Genomic DNA, 15,083 nt, shown 5'->3' with positions numbered 1-15,083 from the left:
AAACAATCTTTAAGTATAAATAATAGTAACTTAATTATTCGAGATGTTATATTCTTTCCTTCTTCAAAATGAATTTTGTCCACAAAATTCCTTAATTTAGTATTTAAAATACGTAGTATTACATCTTTCCCCTCTTTAAAAAAAAATTGTCCTTAAAATTCAAATATTAAATTGTAATTACTTTTATACAATAAAAATAAAACTAATTGATAATTGTTAAATCCAAACATTAAAATGTAATTTCTTTTATACCTTACAAATATAAGTAATAGATGATGTGTTACATTCTCCCCTGAAAGGAATTTTGTCCTCAAAATTCTAACGTTAAATTGTATTTACTTTTATATATTAAATATAACCAACCAATGAAGTGTTACATTCTTCCTTCCCTTTAAAACGAATTTTGTCCTAATTAAAATTCCAACTTAAATTGAAAATACTTTCACGACGCTTCCGCTACGCCACTATGGTTAAATTATAAAACTATTACATAAATTATAAATACTTCCACTACGCTTTTGTTGTGCTACTCTGATTAAATTATAAAATTATTACATAAATATAAATACTTCCACTATGTTTTTGTTGCGCCACTATGATTAAATTATCAGTTGTATATTCAAAAATAAATTACATGAAATATTGACAACAAATTTAATGAAACCAATTTTAAAGAAGGATTTAACCAAAGTCAGATAGGATCATATATATTAATTAGATATAGATTAATATGGCCGATAATTAACCATTTCAAAGAAATTGACAATCTAACAAAAGTTCTACGTACTAGGTCGTAAAGAATTTTCAAGACAAGATGATTTAATCAGAGGCCTAGTTAGAAAACGATAGTTGATAATAACTTAAACATATCAACGAAATTAATTTGAATTGATATAGGAGGTTTAGTTCAATCAACGAAATTAATTTGAATTGATATAGGGACAAAGATGGTTGTCTTTTGAGTCATTTGCCATCACTACCAGATAAGTTTTTAGGACAACCCTGGTCATGAGGGAATTAAATATGAATTTTCTTTCTAATTGTTGTGAAGGCAGAGAGAGAGTGTTCAGACAGATGGGTGGAGGAAAAAATGATATTTGATTTTTTAGAAAAAACAGCTCGACTTATCTCTAAGATTGGTGGAGGAAAAAATAAAAAGAAATGATTAATATTGTTGATTGCACAGAATAAAATTTAAATTCTCCCTCCACCGATCCTTAGAATCGGTAGAGCTTTTTTTTTTTTTCTAAAAAACAAACTAATAATGCTTGTTTTCTTTAAATAATAAAAATTGATCCTATTTTTTTTTTTAAATCCTGAGTTATAACGGGTGGGGTTTCATGCATAACCGCCTTACAAAGGTGTCCTTTCCTTTTTATTTACAGTTTTTTTTTTTTTCCTTTAGGTTTTTGAAATGAAAATTAATCTAACGGACCGAGCAAGTAATTGAAAATAAATATAATCAAATAATGATTTAGAAAATAAAAATAAAAATGGCAAGTTTAGTATTTATTTTTATTTTTATTTATGTTATATTAATTGGTTCAGAAACTCATTTTTCCTATTTAGTATATAGTGATTCAAAATTATGTAAAAACAATCTTTAAGTATAAATAATAATTACTCAAATATTTGAGATGTTACAGCCACTCAGGCACCCATTATCTTATCTTATATTATTTTGTATTAATTTTTACAAATAAAAAGAAATATGGATTTTAAAGGACCGATCCATGACAAATAGTGATTAGATCGATTCAAAATGGACATGTCCAGTTTAACGGTCAAATATTTTTTATAATTGATATTGAAACCTGAAAATAATGTGCACACACATCACAATTATAAAAGAAATTAAGCTTCTCATCAAATTGACCACAAGAAAAATTAAACAAACTAACAAAAGATTTCAAGACACGTTATATTGACTAACTTTATTGTTACGCCTAAAACAAGTCGCGAGCAGTCCAGTCACCACGTCCACTTCATAGTGGACCCATTCAAAGTTTTTTTCCTTTTTAGCATTCAGAGTTTGTTTTAAAAAAATCATCGTATTATGTTAAAATGTCTATATCGTACGATATCATCACTCATAACCATTAATTTACTTTTCGCGATCATACATTTACTTGATGAAATTATGACTATTTGCAAACGATTGCTCTTCATAATATTTTTGAAGACGACTATGCTTGAGTTGAGGACACAGGAATAGATATGTTATACTACTATGCAAACACTGCCCCGATTTTTTTATTTATATCCAAAAAATAAATCAAATTACAAAAAATAACTACTTCGGCATTGAATTTCGAAAACTACCCAATCCGGTTACCCAGTAACCAGATTTTTATTTTTTTTCTGGTTACCCAATTCCCGGATTAGTGAAATGGGTCCGGTTATTGGTTAACCGGAAATGAGCAAAAAGTTTGGTATGGTATATGTCCGGTTAATGGTGCACCAGTTTTGTGTGTGTGTGTGTGTGTGTTTTTTTTTTTTTTAAAACAGAAATTTTTTTTTTGTATTAAAATATTAGAAATGTTGAATATATTTCTTTGAAAATAGATGGAATACAATATAATTTGATTTATTAGAAAGACTGCAACAAATAACCCGGATCAATATTTTTCAGGTCGGATTTTTCGCGGCTGTAAGAAAAATTAATATATTTCTTTATGTGTTATTGGAAAAAAATAAAAATGCTTAGATTCCGAGTTATTGATCCCGGTTCAAAATCACTTCTAGGTAATCTAGAAAATATTATGATCTTTCTAGTACATTTAATTTATTAAAAGTTGTATCTATTTTGAAAAAAAAAACAAAAACTTTAATTTATTAAATGATTATTATTCAAAAATAATTCTCAAAATAGATACAACTTTTAATAAATTAAATGTACTAGAAAGATCATAATATTTTCTAGATTACCTATAAGTGACTTTTGAACCGGGATCAATAACTCGGAATCTAAGCATTTTTATTTTTTTTCCAATAACACATAAAGAAATATATTAATTTTTCTTACAGCCGCGAAAAATCCGACCTAAAAAATATGAATAATTATAACAATCCCCTCAACCCTGTCCCCCCATTTAACCCCGCACTCTCTCTCTCCAAATTAACTCCCTTAATTGCCTTTTATCCCCGCATTAATTCCTCTAAGAATTTCCATTTATCCCCGCATTAATTACTGGCCTTTAATAACAATCCCCGCATTAATTAACAATCCCCACATTAATTATACTATCCTTTAATAATAATTCCCGCTAATAAATATTAATCTGTTTATTGATGTTCAAGAAAGTATTTATCATTGTCCTGACAAGTATTTATCCTTATGTCTGAGAAGTATTTATCATTGTCCCTGACATGATAATACTTTGATTTGATTAAACATTACTTATTGACAAGTTCAAGAACAAAGTTCAAGAACAAAGTTCAAGAAAGTATTTATCGTTGTTCTGACAAGTATTTACGATTATATATGGGAAGTATTTATCATTGTCACAGATGTTTTACTGTAAGTTGCAATTATATCTAAGAAATATTTATCCATGTAACATATAGAATTTATCCATATATCATAAAGTATTTATCCTTATGTCTGAGAAGTATTTATCATTGATATTGTACTAAAAGTTGCAATTATGTCTGATAAGTATTTATCCATGTAACATATAGTATTTATCAATGTATCATAAAATATTTATCATTATGTCTGAGAAGTATTTATCATTGGGTGAGGGGATTGTTTATTTAATGGTCCCCAGTTTTGCGGGGACAATCCAGAAAAAAAAGGAAAATTTGTGCGGGGATAAATGACAAGTATTTATGAGGGGATTGCTTATTTAATGGTCCCCAGTTGTGCGGGGACGATTCAAAAAAAAAGAAAATTTTGTGCGGGGACAACTCATGGGTTGATTTATTCTTTCCTAAATAGAGATCATTGCATAGGGATTAATACTTTGCGAATTAAAGATAAATACTTTGATGCTTCAAGTTAAATACTAACAGTTTCTGCGGAGCATTAATGACTGGGCGGTCCCCCCCCATGATATTTTTGGCAGTTTGTGCGGGGTTTTTTGCGGGGATTGTTATCAGGGTCCAAAAAATATTGATCCGGATTATTTGTTGCAGTCTTTCTAATAAATCAAATTATATTGTATTCCATCTATTTTCAAAGAAATATATTCAACATTTCTAATATTTTAATACAAAAAATAAAAAAATAATAATTTATGTTTTTTTTTTACAAAAAAAAAAAACACACACACACACACAAAACCGGTGTACCATTAACCGGACATATACCATACCAAACTTTTTGCTTATTTCCAGTTAACCATTAACCGGACCCATTTCACTAAGCCGGGAATTGGGTAATCGGAAAAAAAATAAAAATCTGGTTACTGGATAACCGGATTGGATATTTTTTGAAATTCAACGCCGAAGTGGTTATTTTTTGTAATTTGATTTATTTTTTAGATATAAATAAAAAAATCAGAACACTGCCCCTGCCCTGCCCGTGATCCAAACACTGCTATGCATGTCACATGCATATAATGCAGGATTTTGAACATAATTTTTTGTTTATAGAAATTAATATAAAAGAATATAGGATATTACAATAAGTATGTGAAATTATAGATGGCATAGACAGATCTAAAAAATCGGATTCAATTTTTGGAGCCGAAAAAAATTCCTGGATACAATTCCTTTATCGAACACCATACACCTCATTATAAATTGGTCACAGAAGATCCAAACTGCAGCTCCACTCTTAGAACCCAAGATTTTTCTCCGGCACCATACCCTTTGTATTTCCCACCCTCTCTCTCATCTTTTATCGGATCCAACAGCACCGAATTTATGTGGTCTGTTGTGTTTTGAGTGATATTTCTTGAATTCTAAGATATTTTTAAGTTTTAAATAATGGATCCGATTTTTTTTAAAATCTTTATTATATGCTTATAAAAACTCAGCCACTCATTATAATATCCTATATTATTTTAGGTTAATTTTTTATAAATAAAAAATATGGATTTCGAAGGACCGATCCGTGACAAATAGTGATCATATTTTTTCTCAACCAGTGATTACTCGGGATGACGTAGGGGCAGTATTATTTGTGCTTTGAGATTCATGCTAATTAAAAATCTGAACTGAAAGTAAATCTGGACCGTCTGTTTCAGTCAGGTTCAGTCAGGTACCAGGGAGGATGTGAATTCTACCTATGGTGGTTGGATACATTGAATTCAATATACTTTTAAGCTTCAAATATTGGATCCGAATTTTTTTTTTTTTCTGATCTGTATATTCTTATAAAAACTCAGCCACTCAGACACTCATTATATTATCTTATATTATTTTATATTAATTTTTACAGATAATAATATATGGATTTTGAAGGACCGATCCATGGAAAATAGTAATCAGATCAATTCAAAATGGACATGTCTAGTATGACTAGTCAAATACTTTTGACTGTTGATGTTGAAACCTGAAAATAATTCTCACACACGTCATAATTATAAAAGAAATTAATTTTCTCATCAAATTGACCACAAGAAGAATAAGACAAACTAACAAAATATGTCAAGTCACGTTATATTGACTAACTTTGCTGTTACGCCTAAAACGAGTTGCGAGCAGTCCAGTCACGACGTCCACTTCATAGTGGACCCCACGCGGCCTTAGAGGCATTTATACTCTTAATTACGCAAGATGACAAATTAAGCACCATTCAAAGTTTTTTTTTTTCTTTTTTAGCATTCAGATCGAGTTTGTTTTAAAAAAATCATTGTATTATGTTAAAAGAGGAGGGATCAAGTTATAACAATTTTTGAGTTACAACAAGTTACAACAAGCATTTTCTATATTTTTAAAGTCCAAATCGTCGATCCAAACCGTTAGATGTGATCTCTACAATAAAATGTGCTTGGAGACCAAATTTTACATTTTTTGAAATTTTTTTACTATTTATTAAGATGGGTACAAAATTTAATGGTTTAAATTTGACTAGTTTTTGTACCCATCTTAATAAATAGTAAAACAATTCCAAAAAATATAAAATTTGGTCTCCAAGCACATTTTATTGTAAAGATCACATCTAACGGTTTGGATCGATGATTTGAACTTTGAAAATATAGAAAATGCTTGTTGTAACTTGTTGTAACTCAAAAATTGTTGTAACTTGATCCCTCCTCATGTTAAAATGTCTATAGCGTATGATATCATCACTCATAACCATTAATTTACTTTTTGGCAAGGTTCTAAATAGCGTTTATCGCGTCATAGCGGGAAGCTGAAAAAAAAAGCTATAGCGAATAGCGTCACTATAGCGAAAGTTATGCCACATAGCATTTTTTTATTTTTATAAAAATTATATCATATATTTGTACTAAATATCAATATTATCTAAGTCTCATATAACAATAAATAATATCAAATTGATTAAAAATTATAATATTCATATTGAACCAATACAGAGTCCAAATTGCGACTCAAAATATCCATAGTAATACTAATATCATAAACTATCGATCTTTTTCTATTCAAAATATATTCAGCATTATGACATAATCTATCTTTTTTCTATTTAAATTTCAAAATAACCTAGACATCATGGCATAATTAATTATCTTAATTTTTTCAAAATATTAAAACTATTATATAGTAAGTATCATTTTGTTACTTCAAGAAATATCTTAATATATTCAATTTGAACCTTTATTTAAAGCCCATATAAATTGAAAAGAAAAAAAAAAGCTCATGTTGCATAGCGCGCTGTAGCTTCCTTATTTGATTTCGTTTGATGGATCTCTCATTTAATAATTAATAGTTTACTATAAAACTTAGTACGTCTATTGCAAAAAAAAAAAATCACGATTAAAATCCAATTTGAGCATTTATTTAAAACCCATATAAATTGAAAAAAAAAGAAAAGAAGCTCATATTGCATAGCAAGCGCTATTTGCGCTACACGCTATGCGCTATAGCGGACTGCTATTACCGCTATAGCACCCGTAGCTCAAATAGCGCGTTTTGATACTATAGCGTAGCATTTAGGGTCCAAAAACGCTATAACGCTGCTATAGCGCGCTATTTAGAACACTTTTTTGGGATCATACATTTACTTGATAAAATTATGACTATTTGCAAACGATTGCTCTTCTTGATATTTTTGAAGACAAGTATGCTTGAGTTGAGGACACAAGAATAGATATGTTATACTATGCATGTCACATGAATGTGATGTAGGATTTTGAACATAATTTTTTGTTTATAGAAATTAATATAAAAGAATATAGGATATTACAACAAGTATGTGAAATTATAGATGGCATAGACGGATCTAAAAAATTGGATTCAATTTTTGGAGCCGAAAAAAATTCCTGGATCCAATTCCTTTATCGAACACCATACACGTCGTTATAAATTGGCCACAGAAGATCCAAACTACAGCTCCATTACGTGGTCTATTGTGTTTCGTTGATATTTCTTGTGTTCATGTAGTGGGCTGATGGCTCGATCCATTGAAATCTAAGATATTTTTAATCTTTAAATAATGGATCTGATTTTTTTTTTTTTTTTATCTTTTTATGCTTATAAAAACTCAGCCACTCATTATAATATCCTATATTATTTTAGATTAATTTTTATAAATAAAAAATTATGGATTTTGAAGGACCGATCCATGACAAATAGTGATCAGATCGATTCAAAATGGACATGTCCAGTTTCACTGGTCAAATACTTTTAATAGTTGATGTTGAAGCTCAGAAATAATACACACGTCACAATTACAAAAGAAATTAAGCTTTACTTGCGATACTTTTGGTACTTTTTATAGTTAATTTTTGTATGTAGTTTATTTATAAATGAGGAGGGTTCAAATGCACTCAAATTTTTGTGCACCCAAATGCATCCTATCATTCAAATCTTTTTTCTCTGTTTTCAAAGTCCGAATAGTCAATCCGAACCATTAGATGCAATCTATATATTAAGATGTGCTTGGAGACCAAATTTTACATTTTTTTGGAATTTTTTTACTATTTATTAAGCCGCTTTGGAAATCGCTGATTTTACATTTTCTGGACCATTGGATCAGCGATTTTTCAAAGTGGCTTAATAAATAGTAAAAAAATTCCAAAAAATGTAAAATTTGGTCTCCAAGCACATCTTAATATATAGATCGCATCTAACGGTTCGGATTGACTATTCGGATTTTGAAAACAGAGAAAAAAGATAGGATGCATTTGGGTGCACAAAAATTTGGGTGCATTTGAACCCTCGTATTTATAAATTTGATGTGTAATACACCATCAAATATGTATGCTCAAATATTATGTATCATGATCCATTTTTTACACAATCTTCAAATCTCATAAGCATATATATATATAGAGAGAGAATGGCTAAGCTCAAATCGTTTGTTTCTGGGCTCAGGAACAAACGATTGGGTTCTCCAATTTCTGAAGTTCAAACGGCCGATCCAAACCGTTAGATGTTTAATCTATATTAAAATGTGCTTGGAGACAAAATTTCATATTTTTTGGAATTTTTTTACTATTTATTAAGAGAGTTTGAAAGTTGCTGTTTTTATTAAAATTCTGCACCATAAAAAAACAGCGACTTTCAAACCCTCTTAATAAATAGTAAAAAAATTCCAAAAAATATGAAATTTTGTCTCCAAGCACATTTTAATATAGATTAAACATCTAACGGTTTGGATCGGCCGTTTGAACTTCGGAAATTGGAGAACCCAATCGTTTGTTCCTGAGCCCAGGAACAAACGATTTGAGCTTAGCCACTCTATATATATATATATATATATATATATATATTTATTTAAAAACTCAGCAGTTGAACCATCACTAGCTCCGACCAATAAACCATTAATTAATACAAAGTTTTAACGGATTGATATCTGGTCCAATTATGATAACATTGTTTGAATATCTTGTAGTACTTTATACTGTGCATTGGTTTCCTTTACAATTTTTTGTTCTTTATTTTTAGATATTGAAGCCATAAATTCGCCTCGTTTGATTGATGTCCAGTCTAGATCTGATTATGATAATATTGCTTCATTTATGTTCTTCATTGGTTTCCTTTACATTATCTAATTTGTTCATAAAATATGGTGTTTTTATTAGTAATATGTTTTCTCTCATATATTATTATATGATTTGTTTTTCTTAAGTTAGATTTATAAAATTAATATTCTTGCAGTATTCGCTATTTGTATTTTGTTACATCTTTAAGATTTTAAACAATATGTATATTGATTTATTTTATCCAGTTCCACAAATTTTATTGATAATCTACTTCTAAAAAAAATATTTTCACAATTAACACTTTATATTTATTTTTACAAAAATCACTAAAGATAAATGAAATTATTACTTATATAAATTAAACGTGAATTGATCATAAAAAAAATATACTGAATGCCAATTATGATGAATAATTCTGCTAGTTAAAGAAGGTATGATCCTACTATATGCCAATTAATAATCTCATGCATATATAGCCATATAGGAGGTATGATCCTACTATATGGATCCTCAAAGAAGGCAAACCGAAAGAAACATGACATAACCCTTTGACAAAGAATAAAACAAATTATTCATATATGAAAATTGTAACTGAAATTTAAATTAATAACTCCAACACATTTAATGAGATACAAAATAGATTTCATCCAAGCAGGGCTCTCAACATAGTTCTTGCAGACTGAAGCGGACTCAGACTTGTGAACATGGAGATCAAACACACATTGGAAGTCAATTATATAAAATTTTCATGCTAAAAATGAAGATCAATTTACAATATTTATGACATTTTACTCTAAATTATAAATCATACGCATAAATACAAAATTAAAAAAAAATAATGGGGTTCAATTGAACCCCATTCGTTATACTTAACTCCAAACCTGCTTGCAAATAGATAGTTACATCCGAGACAAATTATGCCGACCTATCGCAGAAATTGATCTATTATAAACCCAATAATCAAGAAGCCGAAGAACAACAACCCTAGTGCAATCCACCATCCTTGAGAAGACCCATGATTTGTTGATGATTGCTGAGGCACATCCTCCTTCGACATGGACGATTCATTACAAGGCGGCAATGGTAACCCACAGAGACCTGAATTATTCTCAAAAGATTCTTTGGGGAATGTGATCAAAGAACCCATTTGGGGTATGGGCCCCACTTAGCTGGTTATTTGACAGATCTAATGTTGACAAGGATAACGCCGAAAAGGAAGAGGGTATGCTGCCTTCAAAAGTATTATGTGACAAATCAAGCTCAAATAAGCGGAACATGCTACCCAATTCTTGTGGCAAAGGTCCTGATAAGCGATTGTGCTTGAGATTCAAGACTGTTAAATATTGCATTGCAGAAATCTCAGTTGGTATTGGGCCCTCGAGCTGGTTGTATGACAAATCAATATTAAGTATTGATATGTTATGGTATTGACTATTAATGCCAGTCACACTTGTATAAACTCTCGTGAAATTACAATATTGTGTACTTGGTAAGCGCATTAAGTCATCCATTAGGATCCCATCAAACTCCAAAGTGTTTCCTGAACCATGACATTGACTATTTTTGGGGTTTGCCAAGAAAACATATGGGCGATGTGCTTGTGATAACCTAATCTTACCGGATTGATTTGCTAAACTTGGTGGAATAGACCCGTTAAGTTGGTTGCTATTCAAATTTAAATTTAACAGGTCCTTACAATTGCCAAGCTCGGATGGTATTGACCCAGTAAAGGAATTATTTCCGAGTGATAAAATAACAAGCTTTTCTAGCTTACCAATCCAAATTGGTATCGACCCCGTAAGTTGGTTACTTGTGAGAGAAATCCAGTTAAGACTAGTGCAGTTAACTAACCCATTAGGTATTGCACCGGTTAGGTTATTGTAGTCCAAAAGTAGGTTTTCGAGTGACTTGAGGGATGACAGCTCAGCTGGTATCTCACCATGCAAATTATTCTGCCACATTATAAGATCCTTTAAGTTGGAGAGGGACCCTAGAGAATTAGGTATGGACCCGGAAAGCAAGTTCAAGCTCAGATCAAGTGAGACCAAGTTGGTACAATTGCAAAGTGAATTGGGTATATTCCCAGTAAAATAGTTATCCTGTAAGTATAACACTTTCAAGCGCGATATGGCGTAAGTGCACAATGGACGCAGTAATGGGCCTGAGAACTTATTCGCACTAAGATCCAATAGCTCAAGACTTGTAAGCTTTGAAATAGATTTGGATAAATTACCATTAAAGTTATTAAATGCCAACTCTACAATCTGAAGTCTGGATATGGCAACTAGGGACCACATAGGGAATTCACCAGAAAAATTATTCTTGGAGAGGCTCAGAGTGACGAGATTTGTGCATGCCTCTATGTCGGGCGGGGCCATACCAGTAAAATGGTTAGATGAGATATTTAGATAAGTTAAATTTAGACAACTTGAGAACGTATCAGCCGGTATGGTACCAATGAGTTGATTGGAAGATAGGTCAAGATATTGCAAAGAGGTGCAATTAGTAATTTGTGGTATGGTGCCTTTAATGGTGTTATTGGAGAGGTCTAGATGGGTGAGTAACCAGAGTTTAGAGAATAACCACTGGATATCTTCATTATTTGTGATCTTGTTGTTGGACAGATCAAGCACCTTCAAGAGGGAGAAAACTGGAGAGGAATGATTAAAGGTCTCACCAATGTAGTTATTGGAGAGGTTGAGCGACTGAAGAGAATGACAAGAGGCTGCCAGAGAAGCTGTATCATAGACAGATCCTCGAAGGTCGTTACTGGATAGGTCCAATTTTTTGAGTTGCATGGTGCAGTTTGCAAGGGACGAGATGGATCCCCTGATATTGGTAGAACTGAGAGAGAGGGTTTCTAGGTTTCCAAGAGAGAGGATGTGAGCTGAAACAGAATTGAAGTCTGCTTCGAGTGGTAGCCCTTGAATGGTCAGGGAGGACACGTGGTTTCCTTTACATGTTATGCCTTGAAATTGGCACACTCCATGCATCCGGTTCCAGTTGGATAACAAATTAGGATTTGGGAGAGAATTCTTGAAAGAAATTAGAAGATCAACATCTCCGGCCATTGCTGATAATACAAAGAAGAAGAGAAGATGTGAAAGAAACCAGCACAGTGTAAGTGTAACCATCGTATACTGCACTCCTTTTGTCATCTCTCCTATGCTCGTTCTGTTTTTGTGTTCTGATTCATATCTGGTGCAACTTGTAAAGCTTCAATTTATAGTGAGAGAGAGGAGAGAGAGAGATTTTTGTGTATTTTTCCATGATGTAAACTGATTCTTACTTCGGTCTTCTTCAGTGATCCAATTCAATTGTTACCGACTTCCATCAACTTTCTATGTGGAAAAAGTGAGTTTTGACAAGTTTAATTTGCTGGTCAGTACGTAGTGGAGTCATGCGACTTTTGACTTAAGCAAGTTGTAATTGTTTCTGATTTAATACAATTCTGGCAAGCTACTGCCATAATTTTTCAAAAAAAAGACACATAAAAGAAGTTAAATACCCATTCTCTGTGGCCCAATAAACTTGGATATTATATCTTCGGCCGCATAAAAGAAGTTAGATATCCATATATCTTTGGCCCAATAAACTTTTCTCTGTAGTTTTCTTTTTGAAGTACCAGTTGCCCCTGCAGTTTTTTTGATAAAAAGAGTAGGGTCACGCCCTTACTTTCATTAACCATGAACGGTTACAGGAATAGGGTTTCTGAGAAGAAACCCTGATGCAAAAAATAAAGATGCATAAAAAGCAAAGGTAATGAAAAATAATGCTTAAATAACAGGATAAAAACTAGACTAAAAAGGATGAAGAAAAGTGGAATAATAATAAAAAAAGCTTTAGGAGCTGTTGCTTCTGTTTTTTCACTCTTGTCGCATCATGTAATTTCTATTGGGCTGTTGTGTTGTTGATGCCTTCCATTGGTCAATTGCTTCGTCTATAAGTTGTCGTGTATTCTTTTTTACCTCCCTGAATATTCTGTTACATCTCTCCCTCCAAACTGTGAAGTTTGTAATTAGTAGCAGTTCTCTATCTATCCTGGGGGTATTTTTGTCCGTCATGCTTTTGATGTTGTTTTGGCCTGTTTTATACCCTGCAGTTGACGATGAACTGCGGCTAAATCAACTCAGCATCTCTTGCATGCTGAATACCAAGGTCGGTACCGTCTTAGCCGTGATTCGCCACCCCATCGACCCCACCATTGTTGCCTGCTTGCCTCAGCTGTACTCCTAGATGACCTGTAAGTAGATGTTTTCATGCTCAACTATTTACACACAATCATAATCATGAGTACAACTAATCATCTTTAAAGTTTCGAAAGCAGAATTAAAAATCATCAAAAGCAAATCAAAGATCTTAGAAATCAAAAATCTCCACGTGTAAATCAAACAATTAGATTACATACCTTTATCCATTGTAATCTGTAAAACAACACTTGAAACGTTCTTCGCAAACCGTCAGAAGAACCGTAAAGCGATTTCTCTCCTCTTTCTCTTTCTAAGCAATAACAACTTGTTCTTTATGAATATAGATGAAGAGAGGATCAACCTTACTATTAGAATTTTCGTTACTTATGCCCGTCATAAAAGCAATCATTTATAGGGGCTGTTTTCAGGTGGATAGCGCAGGATGTCAAAGGATGGATAACAGGGGAGATGTATCTGGCCTGTACTAATTATCGCACCCTTTAATCATGCCTGTTATAAATCGCATCCTATCATGATCCCTTTAATCAAATGTGAATACATACTGGATGCGCTTTAATCAGAGATTTGTCATTATGCAATGAATTCAAAGATCTGTCAGTCAACGCACCCTTTTAACTTGCGCATCTTTTATTAAGCAGTCTGATATGTATATGCACCTGCTCAATTAACCTTGGATGCATATCTTAACAAGTCAGATGCAATAGCGCCTTTTAATAGCGCCTATTAAGTTAAGCCATTTAATTACGCCAATTAATCAGGCCTAATAAAATCAACCCATTAGTTTTATTTTGGGCCATATAATTTTCTTACATGACCACCTAGTACAATCCTTCAAATCCCTACGTGCCATTATTTTCCACAATAATTGGCATACCACAGACCCGGCAGTCTACCTTTCTCCTTTCCTAAATGTGATGCAAAGCGATGACGTGCCAGTCGCTGCTACTGGGGCTGTCAGCGGTGCTTAAGATAATCCGGTTTGGAGTGTTTGATGACCAGTCACCAGGTGCTCTTGATGCCGTGCATTTGGTTGTTTCAGACATTACCTCGTGCCGGCCCGAATGAACCAACCCTTCCACAGAGGATGCCATTTTGATGTGTGTGCTTCAAGTGCTATCCACGCCGCAAGGGACAGCATTTCAGCCAAAATAAAATGCTATCGACGATCGACATTGCTTCTCAACACAATTTAATTTTGAGTAAATGTTAATCTTGAAAGTGGGATGAAGTAAATTTATTTTGAATTGAGAAAAAATGTTCTTTGTATTTGTTAAAAAAAATCATAAAATTAAGCAAGCAATACATGACCTAAAATCCTTGCAATGCCAAAAATCACATATGAATTAATGATGACACACAAAATAACAATCCGATAACATATAAATACTCATACAGTTGCAACAGTATTGTAAATAAAATGTCTAAATGCCCAATGATAACCATCTAATCCTAAGTTGTTAAGTATCTAGTAGGCCTACTCAAAATATCCAAATTTATATTTTGAATTTTCTCTTCTTTTCCCTTCTGGGTTGCCAGAGATATCACAAATCTAAGAATATTTTCAATTGAATCCCTCTACAAGATAAAATTGCAAAAGTGCATAGGACAGACCCCTAAGTTTTATTAGAATTGTTAACAAGACCCTTAGTACGTACCAGTGGCAAGATAGGCACATAGAGTTTAGACACAGGACTGAAGCAAGGAAATAGCCTAAATGGTTTAGAGAACCTTGAGACATGCATACTAACTCTATTAATTTTGAGCATTTGATTGGAATTCAATAAATTGACAACATAATAAGCAATTAAGAATT

General features: G+C 32.1%; 1 protein-coding gene across 1 annotated transcript; it reads right to left on the bottom strand.

The window, feature by feature from the left end:
* Window positions 1-10,307: 10,307 nt before the first annotated feature.
* On the bottom strand, window positions 10,308-12,264 carry LOC144562486 (brassinosteroid LRR receptor kinase BRI1-like). The gene is made up of 2 exons (XM_078311729.1): window positions 10,834-12,264; window positions 10,308-10,441 (listed from the first exon to the last, which is right to left on the bottom strand). The coding sequence occupies exons 1-2, from the start codon at window positions 12,215-12,217 to the stop codon at window positions 10,419-10,421; spliced, it is 1,407 nt and encodes a 468-aa protein (XP_078167855.1). The 5' UTR covers window positions 12,218-12,264; the 3' UTR covers window positions 10,308-10,418.
* Window positions 12,265-15,083: the final 2,819 nt, after the last annotated feature.

This window comes from Carex rostrata, chromosome 11, assembly GCF_964058835.1.
Source record: "Carex rostrata chromosome 11, lpCarRost1.2, whole genome shotgun sequence".
Lineage (NCBI taxonomy): Eukaryota > Viridiplantae > Streptophyta > Magnoliopsida > Poales > Cyperaceae > Carex > Carex rostrata.
Note: the sequence above shows the minus strand (reverse complement) of the source record. Positions and strands in the feature narration are given on the sequence as shown.

Coding starts and splice junctions, on each gene's coding strand:
- LOC144562486 (XM_078311729.1), bottom strand. CDS start 12,217: ATGACAAAAGGAGTGCAGTATACGATGGTTACACTTACACTGTGCTGG. Junction 10,442..10,833: donor GTCGATACCAATTTGGATTG/GTAAGCTAGAAA, acceptor TCATACAACCAG/CTCGAGGGCCCAATACCAAC.